Source organism: Manis javanica, chromosome 2 (genome assembly GCF_040802235.1).
Source record: "Manis javanica isolate MJ-LG chromosome 2, MJ_LKY, whole genome shotgun sequence".
NCBI classification, from domain to species: Eukaryota; Metazoa; Chordata; class Mammalia; order Pholidota; family Manidae; genus Manis; species Manis javanica.
This window is the reverse complement of record NC_133157.1, coordinates 205,597,775-205,621,527: the sequence shown is the minus strand read 5'-3', so window position 1 is coordinate 205,621,527 and position 23,753 is coordinate 205,597,775. Positions and strand designations below refer to the sequence as shown.

Genomic DNA, 23,753 nt, shown 5'->3' with positions numbered 1-23,753 from the left:
GTTTACTTTTATAGAAGGTAATTGAGGGAGAAAGTTGTATAAGGAAAAGTGGAATTAAAAGTCAGTTAGTAATGAAAGACCTATACCCTGAAAACTACAAGACACTCTTAAGAGAAATTAAAGGGGACACTAACAAATGAAAACTCATCCCATGCTCTTGGCTAGGAAGAATTAATATAATCAAAATGGCCATCCTGTCCAAAGCAATATACAGATTTGATACAATCCCTATCAAATTTCCAGCAACATTCTTCAATGAACTGGAACAAATAGTTCAAAAATTCATATGGAAACACCAAAGACCCAGAAGAGCCAAAGCAATCCTGAGAAAGAAGAATAAAGTCGGGGGGATCTCACTCCCCAACCTCAAGCTCTACTACAAAGCCATAGTAATCAACACAATTTGGTACTGGCACAAGAACAGAGCCACAGACCAGTGGAACAGATTAGAGACTCCAGACATTAACCCAAACATATATGGTCAATTAATATACAATAAAGGAGCCATGGACATACAATGGGGAAATGACAGTCTTTTCAACAGATGGTGCTGGCAAAGCTGGACAGCTACATGTAAGAGAATGAAACTGGACCATTGTCTAACCCCATACACAAAAGTAAATTCGAAATGGATCAAAGACCTGAATATAAGTCATGAAACCATAAAACTCTTAGAAAAAAACATAGGCAAAATTCTCTTAGACATAAACATGAGTGACCTTTTCTTGAACATATCTCCCCGGGCAAGAAAAACAAAAGCAAAAATGAACAAGTGGGACTATATTAAGCTGAAAAGCTTCTGTACAGCAAAAGATACCATCAATAGAACAAAAAGGTACCCTACAGTATGGGAGAATATATTCATAAATGACAGATCTGATTAAGGCTTGACATCCAAAATATATAAAGAGTTCACTCACCTCAACAAACAAAAAACAAATAATCCAATTAAAAAATGGGCAGAGGAACTGAACACAGTTCTCCAAAAAAGAAATTCAGATGGCCAACAGACACATGAAAAGATGCTCCACATCGCTAGTTATCAGAGAAATGCAAATAAAAAACACAACGAGATATCATCTCACACCAGTAAGGGTGGCTACCATCCAAAAGACAAACAACAACAAATGTTGGCGAGGTTGTGGAGAAAGGGGAACCCTCCTACAGTGCTGGTGGGAATGTAAATTAGTTTAACCATTGTGGAAAGCAGTATGGAGGTTCCTCAAAATGCTCAAAATAGACTTACCACTTGACCCAGGAATTCCACTCCTAGGAATTTTCCCTAAGAATGCAGCAGCCCAGTTTGAAAAAGACAGATGCACCCCTATGTTTATCACAGCACTATTTACAATAGCCAAGAAATGGAAGCAACCTAAGTGTCCATCAGTAGATGAATGGATAAAGAAGATGTGGTACATATACACAATGGAATACTATTCAGCCATACGAAGAAAAGAAATCCTACCATTTGCAACAACATGGATGGAGCTAGAGGGTATTATGCTCAGTGAAATAAGCCAAGTGGAGAAAGACAAATACCAAATGATTTCACTCATCTGTGGAGTATAAGAACAAGGGAAAAACTGAAGGAAGGAAACAGCAGAAAAAAAGAAAAAAAAAAAGTCAGTTAGTAAGTAATATACACAAACTAGAAGAAAAAAATAAGAGGATAAAAAAGCACGGTGGTACAGAAAGTTCGGGAATTAGACACAACAGACTGAATACACGGTTTTATCTGTGCTCTCCCCTTACTTCCACCAAACGCATAAAACAAAGCAAACAAGAAAAAAAGATGATAACACTCAATTTGAAAAAAGACCAATAAAATTTTGCCAAGTTAGAATGCCGATGACCTTAGCAGACCTTGGAAAGCTAAAACAGAGAAGCCTGCAGTAAGAAAGCTAACTTGTAAAACTCCTCTCAGAATTGAGAAGCAACAGATCTCAAGGCAGGAGTGAAGGGTGGAGTTGAAAGTAGGAGGACAGAAAAAGACATTGTTAAAGACACTGACACCACCCTGATCCCCTTTTCCTACCCTGTGTAGGCAGCTTGCTTGGATGTTTAGTTTGTAGCACAAGACAAGATGAGATGTTGTAGGGATTCAGTTAAAAATTCCATACTTAATGGTGGATGCTACCAACCCCTGGCTCAGGTCGACCACTAACACTGGCAGCCAGGCTTAGAAGACTGAAGATTAGTCTCTGGGAAAAAATACTCCTAGACTTTGAAGGCTTCTGGTGAAAGAATCAACCCCATCAATCATTGTAAGGTGAGGATTAAAAGTTAACAAGCCCTATTAGCAAGATCCTAAAAACATGCTTCATTCTTAAATATTAACAGAGGGCAAGGATCACTAGACACTTAAGGAAAGCCTTTACTATCAAGAGATGAAAACAAGAGAGAAAAGGTATAAAAAGAAGATTAATCCAGAAGGCCCAATAGTCAAATGACTGAATGAACTGAGGGAAGAGAAAAAATGGAGTGGAAAAATTACCAAAGAAGTGATATAAACCCCCCCTCACCCAGAAATCAGGGACATGTTTCTAAATTGTAAAGATACTCAGCACAATGAAGGGGGAAGAGAAAAAGATCATTTGAATGTGGTTACAATGACCATTCTCAAAAAGAAAATAAATAAAATATCCCCATGCTCTCTTTTTCTCAGGATATTCCTGGAATGTGTTCCATTAAAATAAAGCATGAACCAAGAAGGTCTTAGCTGAATCCAGGAAGCAAGGAACCCACTACTGAAAGACACATAAAGGAAATCTCATAATGATGGTGATGGTAAGTCCCAAGGCTTAGTTGTGTTATAAGAGTAAAAGCAACTAGTACATATGGAAACAGGAGAACAAAAGCTCCAGGAATATGTGTCTAAAAAATGAGGAGCCAACAGATTATCTGATATGCTTTACTGTATCAGAGTTTTATAGCTCTAGTGAACACTTTTATAGATGAATTGATAAATATATAAAACTAAGTACAACACTACCCTCAGGCATACATTAAAGCTGAGGGGAAGAGAAGGGTGGTTAAAAAAAAGAGGAAATGTAGTGTGTTATACTATTTATCGCTCAGCTCTAAGAACGATTTGCACAACCATAAAGCAAACACTGAAAATTGATTTGGTAACTTTATATATGTATAAATAAATCACTGGTAGCATATGATGATGGGAAAAAATGTGCCTATGTGTAGGGTGGTTAAAGTAAAAGAGTCAAAGAGTTATTACTGTTCATAGTTAGAAGTCTATAAAGATTGTGTCTAAAATAGTGAAAAATTATACCATAAGCGTATTGTTTAGATATGTACAGGTAAATATCTAACAGCTAATAGAATTGAAAATAGTTGGCTCTGGGAAATGGGAATTGAGATAGGGAGGAGTAGAGGAGGGACTACTGCCATTTTTTTCTTCGTATGACTTACATCACTGTTTGACTTTTAGAATTATGTAAGTATATTTTGATACATCATAAAAATGAAAGAATAGAGAGTATGTATGGAAACAATTTTACTAATGTATGAAAGCCATGGGGAATGATTTTTTTTTTCATGGAGATTCCATTTTGAAACCCTTTTCATGTTAAACATTAAGAGAGTAAAAAATATTCATAACATCCAGGACCTTGCAAGGAAAGTGTAACAAACAACTACAGACCTGAAAAATTTCAACAGAGAAACATTATTTTTCCAGACAGCAGTAGCATAGCACAGATTATGGCTAAAATAAAATGTATAGTTAAGTTACCTTGGAGGTTGAATTTTGAATTTTTCAAAGACTTCTGGATAAAGTAATGGAAACACCACCATCTCTTTTAGAGCTGCAATATGATTAGACAGGCCACCAATACTATCAAATCGTACCTGATAATGGAAGGGCAACATGGACATGCTTAGATTTGGAGTCAAAATTAAAATGTTACTCAAGTCCCACATTACACCCAACCAACACAAGTCAACAGTATCTTAGTTGTTGCCTGAAGATTTTAAAGAAAAAAAGTCTATAAAGATTAAAGTTCCTAATTAGAAAAATTGGAGTCTCTCTTTAACATTAAAACATAGCTAAAACAACGAACAATATTATAGTCCAAGTATACATTTTAAGACAGTACTCACTGAAGAATCTAGCTGCATTGGATCAACATCAGCAAGGCTCACTCCAATTTTCATTCTGTCTTTATAAATTCCTTTTAATTCATCTTTCCGAAAATTTAGTGGGAGGCATCTGTTTCTAAAAGATTAAAAAAATAAAACACCCATCACCTCACCTGCCTCCCCCAAGTTCCATGTTAGAATATGGACATTCTTCTTAAGAACTAAAAAAAAAAAAACCTTGAGATTATGTATATCAATTTCCTCACTTTCTTTATAGGTCGAGACATTAAGTGTTAGAAATATTATATCTGAAGCTTTATTAGTAGAGGTAGATAATCAAAGCACTTCATGGTTGAGAATTCAGGCAGTTATTAATATATATTATAATGATTATATCCAACATATCCGGAGTGTTCACGATTTGTCAGACAGTGGTTTTCTTTCAGGTGTTTTACACATGTTACTTCATTAAATACTCTGAAGTCTTATGCAGTAGGTATTATTTCCCCTATTGTAAAAGAATGCAGGTACAAAAAGCCTAACTAAAATGTCCAAGGTCACACAACTAGTAAGAGACAGATCCAAGAATCAAACCCAAGTGTTTATACCCAATGTGCACCCAAGACCTGCAACAGCTCTGTTACAATACCCCTCAGCAAAATACTCACAGTCCACCAGTATTTGTATCTACATCAATCGTCTCAAGCAAGAATGAATCACTACTTACCTAACAAGTTACAAAAACAGTTATGGTAGGTTACAAAAAAAATACCTAGAAGAACCTGCTTGTTTTACAGATGGAAGAATGAAAACTAATTATTAGATATTAAGACACTTGCACCAGAATGCCTAAGCAAATAACTGTGGCAACTGAACACAAGCCCATAATGCTCACTCCCAGCAACAATTTTGGCTGCCTCCAAACTCTATGAGAAATTTACACTGTGAAATCTAAGATAAATAAGTTTTCATCTGTGGCCTTATAAAAGCTATTTCTTAAATAATTCTTAATAGAAATATAACTGTATAATAAAATCCATGGGATTTAGATGCACATTTCTATGAATGAACATGAAATATCCAAGTAGTCTAAGCATACAGCTTTTGGAAGATCTAAATTATTGCTGTCCAAAAGAAATAAAATGCAAGTCAAAAATGTAATTTTAGCGGAGCCAGGATGGCAGCGTGAGTAGAGCAGTAGAAGTCTCCTCCCCAAAACACATAGATATATGAAAATATAACAAACAAAACTCTTCCTAAAATAGAGACAAGAGGACACAGGACAACATCCAGACCACATCCACACCTGCAAGAACCCAGTACCTTGCGAAGGGGGAGAGGAAGGCCACAAACCAACAAGAAGGGAAGCTCTCCCAGCAGTCACTCATACCAGCTCTGCAGACTATCTCTATCACCATGAAAAGGCAAAACTACAGGCAGACAAAGATCACAGAGACAACACCTGAGAAGGAGACAGACCTAACCAGTCCTCCTGAAAAAGAATTCAAAATAAAAATCATGAACATGCTGACAGAGATGCAGAGAAAAATGCAAGAGCAATGGGGATGAGATGCAGAGAAAAATGCAAGAGCAATGGGATGAACTCCGGAGGGAGATCACAGATGTCAGGAAGGAGATCACAGAAGTGAAACAATCCCTGGAAGGATTTATAAGCAGAATAGATACGATGCAAGAGGCCATTGAAGGAACAGAAGCCAGAGAACAGGAACGTATAGAAGCTGACATAGAGAGAGATAAAAGGATCTCCAGGAATGAAACAACACTAAAAGAACTATGTGACCAATTCAAAAGGAATAATATTCATATTATAGGGGTACCAGAAGAAGAAAGAGGAAAAGGGATAGAAAGTCTCTTTGAAGAAATAATTGCTGAAAACTTCCCCAAACTGGGAGAGGAAATAATTGAACTGACCATGGAATTACACAGAACCCCCAAGAGAAAGGATCCAAGGAGGACAACACCAAGACACATAGTAATTAAAATGGCAAGGATCAAGGACAAGGAAAGAGTTTTAAAGGCAGCTAGAGAGAAAAAGGTCACCTATAACAGAAAAACCACCAGGCTAACATCAGCCTTCTCGACAGAAACCCTACAGGCCAGAAGAGAACGGCATGATATACTTAATGCAATGAAACAGAAGGGCCTTGAACCAAGGATACTGTATCCAGCACGAGTGTCATTTAAATATGATGGTGGGATTAAACAATTCCCAGACAAGCAAAAGCTGAGGAATTTTGCTTCCCACAAACCACCTCCTACAGGGACTGCTCTAGATGGGAGCACTCCTAAGAAGAGCACAGAACAAAACACACAACATATGAAGAATGAAGGAGGAGGAATAAGAAGGAGAGAAGAAAAGAATCTCCAGACAGTGTATATAACAGCTCAATAAGCGAGCTAAGTTAGGCAGTAAGATACTAAAGAAGCTAACCTTGAACCTTTGGTAACCACGAATCTAAAGCCTGCAATGGCAATAAGTACATATTTCTCAATAGTCACCCTAAATGTAAATGGACTTAATGCACCAATCAAAAGACACAGAGTAATAGAATGGATAAAAAAGCAGGACCCATCTATATGCTGCTTACAAGAAACTCACCTTAAACCCAAAGACAAGCATAGACTAAAAGTCAAGGGATGGAAAAACATATTTCAGGCAAACGACAGTGAGAAGAAAGCAGGGGTTGCAGTACTAATATCAGACAAAATAGACTTCAAAACAAAGAAAGTAACAAGAGATAAAGGATACTACATAATGATAAAGGGCTCAGTCCAACAAGAGGATATAACCATTCCAAATATATATGCACCCAATACAGAAGCACCACCATATGTGAAGCAAATACTAACAGAACTAAAGAGGGAAATAGAATGCAATGCATTCATTTTAGGAGACTTCAACACACCACTCACCCCAAAGGATAGATCCACCAGGCAGAAAAGAAGTAAGGACACACAGGCACTGAACAACACACTAGAACAGATGGACCTAATAGACATCTATAGAACTCTACATCCAAAAGCAACAGGATATACATTCTTCTCAAGTGCACATGGAACATTCTCCAGAATAGACCACATACTAGCTCACAAAAAGAGCCTCAGTAAACTCCAAAATATTGAAATTCTACCAACCAATTTTTCAGACCACAAAAGTATAAAAGTAGAAATAAATTCTACAAAGAAAACGAAAAGGCTCACAAACAACATGCTTCTAAATAATCAATGGATCAATGAACAAATCAAAATAGAGATGAAGGAATATATATATAGAAACAAATGACAACAACACAAAGCCCCAACTTCTGTGGGACACAGCAAAAGCAGTCTTAAGAGGAAAGTATATAGCGATCCAGGCACACTTGAAGAAGGAAGAACAATCCCAAATAAATTGTCTAATATCACAATTATGATAACTGGAAAAAGAAGAACAAATGAGGCCTAAAGTCAGCAGAAGGAGGGACATAATAAAGATCAGAGAAGAAATAAACAAAATTGAGAAGAATAAAACAATAGCAAAAATCAACGAAACCAAGAGCTGGTTCTTTGAGAAAATACACAAAATAGATAAGCCTCTAGCTTATTAAGAGAAAAAGAGAATCAACACAAATCAACATAATCAGAAATGAGAATGGAAAAATCACGACAGACTCCACAGAAATACAAAGAATTATTAAAGACTACTATGAAAACCTATATGCCAACAAGCTGGAAAACCTAGAAGAAATGGACAACTTCCTAGAAAAATACAACCTCCCAAGACGGACCAAGAAGAAACACAAAAGTTAAATAAACCAATTACGAGCAAAGAAATTGAAACGGTAATCAAAAAACTACCCAAGAACAAAACCCCGGGGCTGGACGGATTTACCTCGGAATTTTATCAGACACACAGAGAAGACATAATACCCATTCTCCTTAAAGTGTTCCAAAAAATAGAAGAGGGAATACTCACAAACTCATTCTATGAAGCCAACATCACCCTAATACCAAAACCAGGCAAAGACCCCACCAAAAAAGAAAATTACAGACCAATATCCCTGATGAATGCAAAAATAGTCAACAAAATATTAGCACACCGAATTCAAAAACACATCAAAAGGATCATACACCATGACCAAGTGGGATTCATCCCAGGGATGCAAGGATGGTACAACATTCGAAAATCCATCAACATCATCCACCACATCAACAAAAAGAAAGACAAAAACCACATGATCATCTCCATAGATGCTGAAAAAGCATAAGACAAAATTCAACATCCATTCATGATAAAAACTCTCACCAAAATGGGAATAGAGGGCAAGTACCTCAACATAATAAAGGCCATATATGATAAACCCACAGCCAGCATTATACTGAACAGCAAGAAGCTGAAAACATTTCCTCTGAGATCGGGAACAACACAGGGATGCGCACTCTCCCCACTGTTATTTAACATAGTACTGGAGGTCCTAGCCACTGCAATCAGACAAAACAAAGAAATACAAGGAATCCAGATTGGTAAAGAAGAAGTTAAACTGTCACTATTTGCAGATGACATGATACTGTACATAAAAAACCCTAAAGACTCCACTCCAAAACTACTAGAACTGATATCGGAATACAGCAAAGTTGCAGGATACAAAATTAACACACAGAAATCTGTAGCTTTCCTATACACTAACAATGAATCAATAGAAAGAGAAATCAGGAAAACAATTCCATTCACCATTGCATCAAAAAGAATAAAATACCTAGGAATAAACCTAACCAAAGAAGTGAAAGACTTATACTCTGAAAACTACAAGTCACTTTTAAGAGAAATTAAAGGGGACACTAATAAATAGAAACTCATCCCATGCTCATGGCTAGGAAGAATTAATATCGTCAAAATGGCCATCCTGTCCAAAGCAATATACAGATTTGATGCAATTCGTCTCAAATTGCCAGCAACATACTTCAATGAATTGGAACAAATAATTCAAAAATTCATATGGAAACACCAAAGACCCGAATAGCCAAAGCAATCCTGAAAAAGAAGAATAAAGTAGGGGAGATCTCACTCCCCAACTTCAAGCTCTACTACAAGGCGATAGTAATCAACACAATTTGGTACTGGCACAAGAACAGAGCCACAGACCAGTGGAACAGATTAGAGACCCCAGAAATTAACCCAAACATATATGGTCAATTAATATTTGATAAAGGAGCCATGGACATACAATGGCAAAATGGCAGTCTCTTCAACAGATGGTGCTGGCAAAACTGGACAGCTACATGTAGGAGAATGAAGCTGGACCACTGTCTAACCCCATATACAAAGGTAAACTCAAAATGGATCAAAGACCTGAATGTAAGTCATGAAACCATTAAACTCTTGGAAAAAAACATAGGCAAAAACCTCTTAGACATAAACATGAGTGACCTCTTTTTGAACATATCTCCCCGGGCAAGGAAAACAACAGCAAAAATGAGCAAGTGGGACTACATTAAGCTGAAAAGCTTCTGTACAGCGAAAGACACCATCAATAGAACAAAAAGGAACCCTACAGTATGGGAGAATATATTTGAAAATGACAGATCCGATAAAGGCTTGACGTCCAGAATATATAAAGAGCTCACACACCTCAACAAACAAAAATCAAATAACCCAATTAAAAAATGGGCAGAGGCTTCTTACAGCACTAAACTATGTTTTCTACCTTTATCTTGCATCTACCTACCACTTCAGCATTTTATTAAAAATAAAAATAATAATAATAATAGGAGAAATGTGGGATCAACATATAAATCAAGTACAAAAATCAAACGAATATTCATATTTGACCTTATTGTTTATAGGTCACATTGCATGATCAAAACCGAAAGTTTCTGTGATGACTGCCCTTGTACTGTTCACCATGTAAGAATTTATTCACTATATAAGAATTCGTTCACCATGTAAGAACTTGTTCGTTATGCTTCAGAAGATTGGAGACTGACGAGAATTAGGCTTGAGATGGATTAATGATTGTACATTGAGTGTTGACCCCCCTATACTGAATTTTATTGTTGTTAACAACCATTTGATCAATAAATATGAGAGATGCCCTCTCAAAAAAAAAAAAAAAAAGGGCAGAGGAACTGAACAGACAGTTCTCCAAAAAAGAAATACAGATGGCCAACAGACACATGAAAAGATGCTCCACATCGCTAATTATCAGAGAAATGCAAATTAAAACTACAATGAGGTATCACCTCACACCAGTAAGGATAGCTGCCATCCAAAAGACAAACAACAAATGTTGGCGAGGCTGTGGAGAAAGGGGAACCCTCCTACACTGCTGGTAGGAATGTAAATTAGTTCAACCATTGTGGAAAGCAGTATGGAGGTTCATCAAAATGCTCAAAACAGACCTACCATTTGACCCAGGAATTCCACTCCTAGGAATTTACCCTAAGAACACAGCAAGCAAGTTTGAGAAAGACAGATGCACCCCTATGTTTATCGCAGCACTATTTACAATAGCCAAGAATTGGAAGCAACCTAAATGTCCATCAGTAGATGAATGGATAAAGAAGATGTGGTACATATACACAATGGAATACTACTCAGCCATAAGAAGTGGAAAAATCCAACCATTTGCAGCAACATGGATGGAGCTGGAGAGTATTATGCTCAGTAAAATAAGCCAAGCGGAGAAAGAGAAATACCAAATGATTTCACTCATCTGAGGAGTATAGGAACAAAGGAAAAACTGAAGGAACAAAACAGCAGCGGAATTACAGAATCCAAAAATGGACTAACAGGTACCAAAAGGAAAGGAACTGGGGAGGATGGGTGGGCAGGGAGGGATATGGGGGGAAAGAAGAAGGGGGGTATTAAGATTAGCATGCATGGGGGGGAGGGAGAAAGGGGAGGGTGGGCTGCACAACACAGAGAGGACAAGTAGTGACTCTACAACATTTTGCTAAGCTGATGGACAGTAACCGTAATGTGGTTGTTAGGGGGGACCTGATATAGGGGAGAGCATAGTAAACATAGTATTCTTCATGTAAGTGTAGATTAAAAATTAAAAAAAAAAAAAAAAGAAAGAAAGAAAGAGAGAGAAGGGGGATTACTCCTTGACAGGATAAAACTATTGGTAAATCAAAGATCAACGCATGCTTTAAATATCCTTAATGTTGATCACTTAAAGGGTGTCAGATGATCAGCTATGGAGGTACTCTTTTCTGATAATATTCCTTTCTCTTAATAAAAAAAAAAAACAAAACGCAGTTCCTGTGTGCTGACCTCCAATGAGTTCTGCACAGTGGTATAGAGGGCATGTCGAAATGTGGGCAAAGGGTCTGTTTGTTTCTATGCTGAAGATCAAAGCCTAGCTTGGATACCCAGAAAATGAACTAAGATACGATATGAGGAGGAGCTTCCGGCATCAGCACACTCTGGAGGACTTGTGCCGGGGGATGATCATCAGAAAGCCTCCACAGGGATCCGGACGATGCTGCGGTTGTGGCTGCATCCAGCCCACCGTCTCCAGGACTTGCCATAGGAATGAGGAGGGAGATGTCTAGGCTGGCATGTGCATACAGTGAGACAACGAATTTGACCGGATCTGTACTGTTGGAACTCAACCAGGAGTTGGGAGGGGTGCAAGTTGTAGCACTCCAAAATCTTATGACTATAGACTATCTACGGTTAAAAGAACATATGGGATGTGAACAGATCCCAGAAATGGGCTGCTTTAATTTGTCTGATTTCTCTCAGACTGTTCAAGTACAGTTGGACAATATCCATCATATCATAGACAAATTTTCACAAATGCCTAGGGTGCCTAAATGGTTTTCTTGACTTCACTGGAGATGGATGGTAATTATAGATTTGCTTTGTTTATGTCACCGTATTCCTAGTATGTTAATATGTGAGCGCAAATTAGTTGGTAGTTTAAAACCTATACATGCTTAAGGTACTCTACAAGAAGATATGTCAAAGAAATAATCAATCCTCCCATGTTTTCTTCTATATGCTACCTCTATAGCTTTTCTTCTTCCTTCCTAATTACAACCCTTAAATAGAATTCGTGCCTCATATCGAATTTACCGAGTATCATAGTTCCTCCAGGTGGTAGATACCTCGAGACAAGTGCTGGGCATAGAAGCCACAGGGCATAAATCTGCAAAGAAGTAAAAAGCTAACCTTTTCAAACAATATGGCTTCTCTCTCACTTATCAACTTTGCATTTCCCTGTATGGGCCCGGAAGATGACTGGTTAGCCAGAGACGGGTAAGATTCCTCAAGGGAGAAACAACCTAAGACAGGCACAGTCGCAGGGGGGCCATCAGGTGAGAAATTGGGGATCAACAGAGGTGAGACTCAGAACCTCATCCCCCCTGCTGTGAGAGAAATCTTCTGCATCTTTGGATGTTTCGCTGACCTTGTCTAGCTTGGATTAATACTTAGTCCATAGGCACGCACCTGATCATCTACATTTGCCCTCTTACAGCACTAAACTATGTTTTCTACCTTTATCTTGCATGTACGTACCACTTCAGCATTTTATTAAAAATAAAAATAATAATAATAAAGAGAGAAATGTGGGATCAACATCTAAATCAAGTATGAAAATCAAACGAATATTCATATTTGATCTGATTGTTTATAGTTCATATTGCGTGATCAAAACCAAAAGTTTCTGTGATGAATGCCCTTGTACTGTTCACCATGTAAGAATTTATTCACTATGTAAGAATTCGTTCACCATGTAAGAGCTTGTTCGTTATGCTTCAGAAGATTGGAGACTGATGAGAATTAGGCTTGAGATGGATTAATGATTGTACATTTAGCATTGACCCCTCTATACAGAATTTTATTGTTGTTAACAACCATTTGATCAATAAATATGAGATGCCCTCTCAAAAAAAAAAAATTATTAAGGAAGTTCTACTTAAGAAGTAAGGAAAAATATTTTATAGAAGCAGGGATTTTAAAAAATCCTGATAGCAGGGATCACAAACATTGAGACATTTTCATTAGTTATGTTGGCCAATGGGGTCCTTGACTGGCTGAGTAAATAAAATGTGTCTGACAGGATTATAATCATAATTTAATATTGATTGAGTACCTGTAAGATATGTTAGGTTTTCTGACATTAGTCTCATACAGTGCCTCAAACTTAGTCACTTCTGACATAAAGATTTAAGTAATGAAGAGAAAATGTTCCTACATTCATAAAATTGTGACTTTTGTGTGTTTAAAAAATGGATTTTAAAAGTAGAACAACTAAATATAATTCTAAACCTCTTATTGTCTTGATAAAAAGTGATGGCAGCAGTGATTCCTCAATTTTTTGTTGAAATAAAATAAGAGTAATATAGTTTATTGTTAACATTTTTCAATTTGGGTCCCCTTTACATTTAATAATGAATGAATTAAACATAAGTAAAGGTAACGGTATTCAAAAACGTATTCAGATACTCCAGGGTAAAAATCAGTTCATCAAGTACAGACCTTGAATTTCAGAAAGTCAATGAAATAAAAAGAAAAGCACTAAAGACCCCTTGTCCCAGTAACTCCCTCAGGCTCAAGATATCCTGGCTGTAGGGACTCCAGCAAGTATGTGACTGCTACAGGAAAAGTGTAAAAGAAATGATAGAATACATGGTATCAATATACAGTGGTAATGGTGCAATGAGTATGTATCAAGTGAAACATATAAATGTAGTTCTGGGGGAAAAAATGACTTACCACCCTGTGAAGACAACATCCTCAACACATGAAGATATAAAAAGATAAAACAAAACTATAGAAAATATTGAAGGAATATTTTTGGATATATTGAAAAATGCTGAAGGAAGGAGGGTTAAGTATACACACTTGGACACTCTTTAATGATGAAGTTGTAAAATTTTATGGTCAAATTGCCAATCAAAAGAGCAATACCAGATGCAAACTGTGGTGTAAGCCTTGTGCTCCTGCACAGATGGGTTATCTGATCCTCCAATTACCTCTCAGGCTCAGGCCTGCTTAAACCACAAGAACTAGATTTAGAGGGAAGTAGCCATTTGGTTTCATGACTTGTAGATATATGAGGGTACCTAAAACATCACTGAAAATACAACAGGAAGAAAACACTTTGATTAGTATCTTAGGCTTGCAATTAGCCTCTCCCCAGCAAATGTTAAAATAAAAACAGATGTTCATTCAAGGGCCCTGATATCAGAGATTTTATTGCTGACACAGTATGCACATTAGGCCATGGGCATCTCATTCCTCTTCTTCTTCTTCCTCTACCCCTTTTTGATTTTCTATTTCTTCTCACTAAATATTACAGGGGAATCCTAATTAAAGGATGGTGGAATGTATATCCACGGAATATGAATCTTAAAAAAAGCACTCAGGCGTGATTCTGAATCAAGCCATCTAAACACCAACATGTAGAGAAACACTGTATTAACCTCTCAGAATCTGATTCTACTTTCCCCACTTCACTGAAGTAATTTCTTAAAGATAACCTGCCATTTTACACTTTCCAGATCTCCAGTATAGGTTGTGTTTCTTGATCTCTCTGATGATAGCCTGCAGTACCCTCTGGTTAATTGCTTCCTTTTTCTGAAACTTTCCTTCTTTGGCTTCTGAACCTCAGAGCAATCCTATTTGTTCTTCAGGCTTGAGAGGTGATGTAACAAATGCTATGACTGAGGGCTTGGATGCTAGAGCCAGCTTGCCAGGGTTCAGGGTTTAGCTCCACTTCTCTCAAATTCCCTTACCTTTCAAATTGGTTTACTAACTCTTCATAATGGATACTAATAGCCACACTAACTCACTAAAAATACGACTGAGTCAATACACATAAAGTTATTAGAATAATACCTAGAACAAAGTAGACGCACAACAAATTTATTTATCCCTTTACTTCTGACACCTTCATTACCTCCTTACATCCTTAGTGTATACTTTGTCTTCCTTCTACATGACAAGAATTAGTTTTAAGGTTGCTTCCCCTTTTCATCTTTCTTCTGCTATTTTGTAACTCCCTAAACTGTAGCTATTCTATCGGTTAGGGTAAACCCATGTCTTATTAATACAAACTGAGTAAGTACACAGGTCAAGTTATCATCTTTGTTATTCACCCTACAATCATCTCTTCCTGTGCTCAATTTCTGAACATCAACCACACGACTCTAGACTAATGCAATAGCAGCCACATCGCATATAAAAAGGGTAATAATTAGAATCTTGTTAATTCCTCATACAGTCTGTATTCACTACTTTATTCCTCCTGCAGTTATGTATTTTGCACCAATTCTCTTTGTTAGAAGGTATTCTTCTTGGGAAATGGGAAATACGAATTGTTCATCAGAATTACTAAATCATATAGGAGTGTTTGTTTAATTCATTAAGGAAATTAAATATTCTTATATTAATTCTGCTTTTATTCTCCTTTTGAAAATATAGTCTTTTTACCTCTTACTTGCTGATTAGTTCACACAATTCTGTCACTAAAGTAAAGTTTTGAAGTACAAAAAAAAAAGTGATTTCAAATTTTTCTATTACCCACGCTAAACAAAGAATGAAAGTAAAATTTATGAATAATTTTATTTACCCCAAGTATCCAAAATAATATCAATTCAACATGCAAAATCATTATTTTAAAAATCAAGATATTTTACATTCTCTTTCTTTGTATTGTCTTTGAAAGCTCATTGTGTATTTTTTTACAAAAACTTTAGAGTTTACCCCAAATCAGACTAGCTACATTTTAAGTGCTCAAGAGCCACATGTAGCTAGTGGCTACTATATTGATTGGACAAAGCAAATCTGATGTAAGAGATTAGAGCTTAGGATACAAAGATTGGTTTGGATACCTCTTTAATTATTATGCTTCACTGAACATTGTTTTCTGCTCTAATATTATTATATTAAAATATAAGCACTGCATTTTTTCATTCACCCACCTACATCTGTGAAATGGTAATAATCTTTGCTCTTTCTACTTCCTATAACTATTGTGAAAATCAAATGAGTTGATTAGCATGGGTAGACCTGTACTACAATGAGTTATGAAATGGGTAAACCCTTAAATTTTCCTGAAGAGTTCTACAATAAGAATGTATTATTATAAACAGAAAAAAAATATTTGAAATGAAACAAGTTGGTAAATACTGACTTAAGGAAATAAAATGAGGAAAAATAACAAGAAAACATATATTCTAACCTGTTAGTACTGTAGATACTTCAAACAAGACAGCATTCTGATTTATACATTAACCTGTTGTATAATTTTTTAATTCATTGAACCTGCACAAAATCCCAAGTTATTCAGCTTTCTCACCAATTAAAAAAAAAAGGTTGGAAGTTTTAAAAGGTATCAGTATGGTACTTACCTGCTTATAGCTCTATTACGGCTCCTTTTTCTTCGTCTCTCAAAGTGTTCATCTTCAGAAGACGAAGATGAAGTAGAGTCACTACTATGGATTGCATGCCTTCGCCTAAAGAGGAAAAATGAAATTATGATGAAAGAGGGAAGGAAAAAGAGGCATAGAATGTAAACATCATAAATACCTAATGTTCCAAAAAGTTTTATCATAGAATACATTTGCTGAATGAATGAAGTAAACTCTATTGACTGAATCTTTTGAAAAAAAGATAGAAGGCTGAGGCAGACTGACCATAAAATGTTCATTAACATACGGTCCAGACAGAATGACTTCTTAATCTTTATATAAATCAGTTATCCTAAAAGAGAAAGGTGGGATACAGAGGATATACTCTTTGGGACTATAATTAGAGAAATTATTTTCAAAATTTTACTATATATAGTATCACATTTGGAAGGGAATCCCTGATTTTGAAATGTCAAAAACCTTAAAAGGAAAACATGAGAATTTGTAAGTAAACCAAAGGGGAACCTTTGGCTAAAAAAAAAAATGCTAGGGAATAGCAAGGAGTAAGATGGGCTTTTATCCACAGTATCATCACCTGTAATTTACTGTCACTTAACAGCTATGTAAATGTAGATGAGTTACCCAATCCACAATAGCCTCAATTTTCTCACAAAACAATATAAAAATATTAAATTATTAGGCTGGTTGTATTAAATAAGATGCCAAGTGCTACAAATATTCAAAAAAAATTTTACTCACTTCTACCTTTGGACAGTTGCAAAAGAAATACACAAAAAACAGAGATTCAACTTGGGAACACCTTTAATCATTCTATTGGCAGGGTCTAGAGCTTTTCCTGAATCAGTGAAATTATCCTAGGTAGTTATTTCAAAAAATATAAAAGATTTCACAATCTAGATTATCTGTAAAATGTAGGTACAGAATCTTATACCTAAAAAACCTGAAAATAAGCTTTTCCATTATTTACTTGTTGCAGGTAGCCTTTGTAAATCCCCCCAGAAAACCACCTGAATCTGGAAACACAAATGGCCCCAAGCATTTTGGTTAAGGGTTGTGGAAACAGACTTAAGTGATAAAATAATCTTCAACCACCAACCTACACAAACATGCCCAAGACTGTTTTTGTGATCAGCCTGAAACTAAAACTACCTAGTAGATGTCTGCAATTATATGAAAAGCTAACTTATTTAATATTACCACTAATATTGCAAGGAAACTCTAACTTACAGTCACCAGTAATGATTTCCAGTTATTTCACAAAAAAATGAAATTATAAGCAGACAGCAAAACATTGTAGACTAATATGTTTCCCAACTCTGGATTTACAAGGTAGGGATATTTTTTTCCTCTATAAAATAAAACACAAGTTATACAATTCATTTAATGACAACTGGTTATTATCAAATAAGCAATGGTTATCTTCAAAAGTGATTACTAGCTATACTATTCATTTCTCTACTTTGATCAGATACCTAGTCACAGATACTTCCCATGTAAGATGCATTATATAAATCAGACTTAGTTTATCACCAGCATTCATAAAACAAGACCTAGGTAAAGAACTAAGTCTGGGGACACATGCATGTTCTTAATATAATGAATGTTTAGTCTGCCCTTATTATTACAAAATCAGAATAGTGAGAGTATTAGAAAGTAGGAATTATTTTTAAACATTATAGTTACAATAATAAACACATATAACATTTAGTATGTGCCAGATACTATTTTAAATGCTTTACATGCAATAACTCATCTAGTTCTCACAATACTGTGAGACAGGTGCTATTATCCCTATACTACACACACACACACACACACACACACACACACACATTCACTCTTTCCCCCCCCATTTTACTAAAAACTTTGAAAAAATTAGCATGGACAAGCTCTTTGAACCTAACTAGTCTCTAGAGTTGCCAGTTCCAGTTTCCTAACAACAGGTAAGGAATACTTTGGAATACTGGTGAAGCAATTATGCTATTATGTTACTTTCTTGTTCAAAAGGGCTAGGCTTATTCCAGAAATGACAGACTGAAGCTTACATGAGTAAAGGAAGGCAATCATAAGGACTAAAGAAAATCCTGCTTAAAGGCAGTATTCCTGAAACTTCACTATGGTTAAGTATGCCAAAAGATCCTTGGAAGATCCTGTACTCTGGTTGCAAGGTTTCTTGACCATTTGCCATGGATACTAAGAGCAAAGTTCAAATGATTTCTTTGGATGTGTGCTTTGTTTCCATGCCTAGCTGAAGCAAGACATGAACTATTAACAGGTGCTGGTCTTCTCAGGAAAAAGTAAAAAGGCTAAGCAAAATGATTATCATTAAGGTTGTGAGTAGGGATGAGATATTCACACCACCTTGGTAAAAATATAAAACAAACAAACAAAAATATAAAGGGCTACATACATGGAAAAGATTAGATAACAGCAAGTGTTAGTAAAGATGTAGAGAAATTGGAACTCTCATATATATTGCTTGTGGTAATGTAAAATGGAGCAGCCATTTTGAAAATAATTTGGCAATTCCTTGAAATGTTAAATACAATCAGCATTTGACTTAGCAATTCTATTTCTAGGTATATATCCAAGAGAAATGAAAACACATGTCCACACAAAAGGTTATACACTAATACACATAGTAGCATTTTTCATAATAGCCAAAAAAGTGTAAAAAACCCAAGTGTTCACCAACTGATAAATGGATAAACAAAATAAGGTATATTTATACAACAGAATCTTATTTGGCAATAAAAAGGAAAGATGGACCACAGTAGAGGGGGTGAGGATTTAATAGTATGGGTAATTGTTGAACCAGTGTGTTGTATATTTGAAATCAACATAAGATCGTATATCAATGATATTTCAATTAAAAATAAATGTGACTCTGAGTACAGCTTAAATCTCTTAGTTCATACTTTAAATGTGTCAGAATTCTTCACTAGTCCCAAGGCCAGGAATCCTGGCTTGGTTTTATATCCATAGTGCTTGGGGCAAGGTAGTACTCAAACATTTGTGGCATAATTGGAGGGGAAAAATGTCCTGTACCCAAGGAACTATGCAACAATGTGAGACACTTTCAACAGGGAAAGGGGAGACTCTGTGAACCAAATATGGCAACTTGAGCACCAAAGCGGCAAAAAAAATTTCTACCTGCTACAAGACACAATGTAGATAGTGACTGAAAGGTAGTCATTCAACAAAAATTCTACTTCCAGAAACAGAAACCCATTAAAGATGGGAGAAGAAATTAACTCTCAAAGTAATGGTCCGTCCCTTAATTTACCAGATTACCCAGATGGCTGGCCTTATGCCCTACCTATGTTTGGTGTGGTTTCCTGGGAGCATTATACCTTAATCTCCTATTCTGCAGATCTTTAAATTTCACTACCAAAGTATCAGTCTTTAAGAATATTCTAAGGGGCCTATGAAAATTGATGATACTGTGGCCTCCTTTCAAATGCAATTTATCTTGGGCAGCCCTGACAAGTTACTTTCCTGATCCTCTATCCTTCTGGGCTCTGGTTGTGTGAAGAGATGATGAAACAAGAAATCTAGAATGAACATTTGTGATTCTGACACTCTGAAAATAAATTTAAGATGCAGGGACACAAGTAGAATTTCCTATTTTTCTTAGGAGAGGAATTTTTCAACACCTACAATCAAACAGTGGGATAGTCCTCTCAGAATTCTTCCAAAAACTGTTCAAATAGTTGAAGTCACACAGGACTTCATCCTTACTCTGAGAAATTAACAGTCTTAAGAAAAAATAAAGATTTCCCACACCATGTTATATTTTCTGCTGCCTTTTTTAGGCTTTATGAACAAGCTCTCTCATTTCGAACTACTACAATGCTACCAGTATCTGGAAAGTTCCAATGAATCAGAAAACGTTTTATTAGTTGGGAGAATAAGGAGATAAAACAAAAACTTAACCTGTTTTGACTTAAGTATAACAGACAAGCAACAATTGTTAGAATGTAGAAAGAAAGGAAACCCACAAATAATTTGAACTAAAAAAACTGTTTCATACTATGTAAGAGAAATAAATTTAAAAAAAAAAGATAAGGAATGGTCAGAATCATAACAATTCTAGGAACTATGTAACTTATGTACATAATGTTTATCATGGTAGAACATGTCTGTAATAGTATGTGAAGACAAAATTAAATCTATACTTGGTGTGAAGATTAAATGAAACAGTCTATGTAAAATGCTTAACACCAAGCAAGAAATATAGTAAACACTGAAGCAAAAGTAGCTCTCTAGTATTAAAGTGGGGAACAGTGAAATAAACTACCTTACCATGGTAGTTATTTATTTTACTAATGAAAGCAAAAGTAAAAACTACTCAGTGGTAGTGGGGATTAGAGCACTAAACACATAGAGATAACTCTCCCAAATTTTCACTTCTAGAATTTTATTCTTGATACACTCAATTCTAAGACTCTAGAATCCTACTCTAATATAGCCACAACTGTGTTGTCATAAATCAATCACTATTTAAGAACCAAACCTGTTCATTCGTTTACAGTAAGGACTTCTTGGTCCCACAGAAGATAATCGATATCTTGGTCTTGTTGGAGAAGCCGGGCTGCTATAAAATATATTGGGCTTTCTCTGGTGACGAGGTTCTTTAAGAAAAAAATTATATATTTATGATTTAAAAATATACATGAAGATAATTTGCTCTCTATCTGAATATTTACAAAGGTGCTGTCTTCCATGAAAATACTAGTACATATCCACTATAGATTATCTTACTATTTATTATTGCATCATTTACGTCCACAGAGTTGCTACTGAAAATATGTACAGCATAGAGACTAACATACACTGGCCATGAACAACCATTATGATTATATTGATGTATAACAGTTGATTATCAGCTCTCATGTATACGCTCATAAGTAGTGAGGCACAATTACACATGAGCCAAAAGCTGTCCTATTTATACAACCTGACAAAATAAATTAAGTAGAAAACTATGAAATCTAAAATAAAGACACACATGGAATTTCAAAATAGCCCAATTATTTGCTTTGGTCAAGTCTAACATTTAACTTTCTTAGGAAGAAATGACTTCTTGAACATTTAGGATATGAATGTCAATAGCCATTTCCACAAAATGAAAACATCAAAAATAGAATAACAGAGGGAGGACAGTAAAGGAAGGTAACATAATTACATCTTTTCCTGGGAAAGAAATATACAGTGCTTACTTTCCAATGGAGCCTGGTAGTAAACAGTAGCTTTTCTTTGTCTAAGATAATATCGTTTCTGATTATCTTCTTCTCCGTCTTCTTCATCGTCATCATCGTCATCTTCTTCATCTTCTTGGTCTTCACCCTCTTCAGATGACTCTATAGTTAAGAGACATTTACTTTCAGGATCCTCACCAAAATGTTAGGATTTTTAATACAGAGTAATTGAGAGAGAAAAGGCCTCCTTTAAAAATGTCTAGGTTGCTCATATAATTTGTACTTCTCTTCCAATACTGAATGAATATATCAAAAAAATTAAGTAAAAAATTGTAGACTTAAAAATAACTAAAGAATAGGATTCAAGATGGCAGCCTGAGAGGTAGACAGAGAACTCCCCCCAAAACCACAAATAGTACGAAAATATACTTAATACAACTAACCCTAAAACAGCAGCAGGAAAGAAGGCTGCAGCAGACTGCATACAGACCTCACGAACAGAGCAGGCCTCACAAAACAAGGTAATGTATAACGTACCAAAGCCTTATTCCGGCAGGACCCAGGCCCTTCCCCCACCCCCAGCTCACCAGTGGGAGGAAGAGAAAGAGTGGGGAGGGGGTGGAAGCCTGAAATGGCTGAACACCTAGCCCTGGAGATCTGCTTGGCGAGCAGAAACCTATATTGCGTGGTGCTCTGGAGGTTCGGGAGCTGGAACAGGCCAGAGTGCTTGAGAGACTGAGATTCTGGCCGTTTGTGGAAGAAGGGATCCACATCTGGCCGCTCTGGGACAAAGGAAAGGCAGGTGGTCTGAGAGGCTTCCTAGCAGTGAGAGGGCTGCTGAAGGAGCAGGGTTTGCACAGAGCTTGCTACACAGGAGAAGGGAGAGCTGGACAAGATTATCGGGGAGTGCTCAGCCCAGCAGGTTGGGAACTTTGAGGAGCTTCAGGTGCTCATTCCCCTGGATGGCTCCTCAGCTCCGAGGCCCTCCACTGTGGCATGGAGCCAGCTGAGCCTTCTTCCTGGCCTAACAGCACCAGCTTGCAAATCAGCAATCACAACACTGGCACCAGGCTAGCCAGAGAGACGCCCCACCTACAACAGCTAGAGACCCAAAGCACAGAGGCTTACACTAGTATGTATGTTCAGCCCACTAGCTCTGATACTGGAGACAGGCACCGCAGAAAAGAATCAGGAAACAGATTTTTCTTCCCCCCAGGCACCAGCTCCACTCCCCTATGACCCCCAACCTCACTCTAAAGGCTGAGCAGCTGTAGAGACAGGAGTTTCTAGGTACTAGAGGGCACCACACAGAACTTAGATCAGACCAAAATTTCACAAACCCCAGAAAAAGGGCCAAATGAAATTGAACTCACTAATCTTCCTGAAAGTGAGTTCAAAATAAAAATCATAAACAAGCTTATAGAAGTACAGAAAAATATTCAAGAAATCAGGAATGTATTTAGGATGGAGATTCAATCATTAAGAAATTCCATATATGAAATGAAACATACAATGGAGGGATTTAAAAGCAGATTAGATGTAGCAGAAGAGACAGTAAATGGAACAGAAATTAGAGAAGAGGAATAAAAAGAAGCTGAGGCACAGAGAGAAAAAAGAATCTCTAAGAATGAAAGAATATTGAGAGAACTGTGTGACCAATCCAAACAGAATAATATTCGCATTATAGGGGTACCAGAAGAAGAGAAAGAAAAGGGGATACAAAGTGTCTTTGAGGAGGTAATTGCTGAAAACTTCCCCAATCTGGGAAGGAGACAGTCTCTCAGACCATGGACGTGCACAGATCTCCCAACACAAGGGACCCAAGGAAGACAACACCAAGATATAATAATTCAAGTGGGAAAGATCAAGGATAAAGACAAACTTTTGAAGGCAGCTAGAGAGAGTAGAAAGAGAACATGCAAAGGAAAACCTATCAAGCTATCATCAGATTTCTTAACAGAAACCTTATAGGCCAGAAGGGAGTGGCATGATGTATTTAATGAAATGAATTAGAAGGGCCTCAAACCAAGAATACCCTACCTGGCAAGGTTATCATTTAAATTTGAAGGA

General features: G+C 36.5%; 1 protein-coding gene and 1 non-coding gene across 6 annotated transcripts in view; both read right to left on the bottom strand.

Annotated features, from left to right (window-relative positions):
- The window catches only part of ATAD2 (ATPase family AAA domain containing 2), a 94,160-nt gene that overhangs the window by 42,623 nt on the left and 27,784 nt on the right, over positions 1 to 23,753 (bottom strand). For all 5 annotated transcript variants that reach the window (XM_073230057.1, XM_073230056.1, XM_073230060.1 and 2 more), the window contains 5 exons: positions 21,705 to 21,845; positions 20,999 to 21,116; positions 16,462 to 16,566; positions 4,117 to 4,231; positions 3,749 to 3,864 (listed from right to left, as the gene is read on the bottom strand). In XM_073230057.1, coding sequence (XP_073086158.1) covers positions 3,749 to 3,864; positions 4,117 to 4,231; positions 16,462 to 16,566; positions 20,999 to 21,116; positions 21,705 to 21,845 — 595 coding nt within the window. The remainder of the gene's footprint in view (positions 1 to 3,748; positions 3,865 to 4,116; positions 4,232 to 16,461; positions 16,567 to 20,998; positions 21,117 to 21,704; positions 21,846 to 23,753) is intronic.
- On the bottom strand, positions 18,004 to 18,135 carry LOC118970710 (small nucleolar RNA SNORA72). Its single transcript, XR_005058766.1, has one exon. It is a non-coding gene; the product is annotated as a small nucleolar RNA SNORA72 (small nucleolar RNA).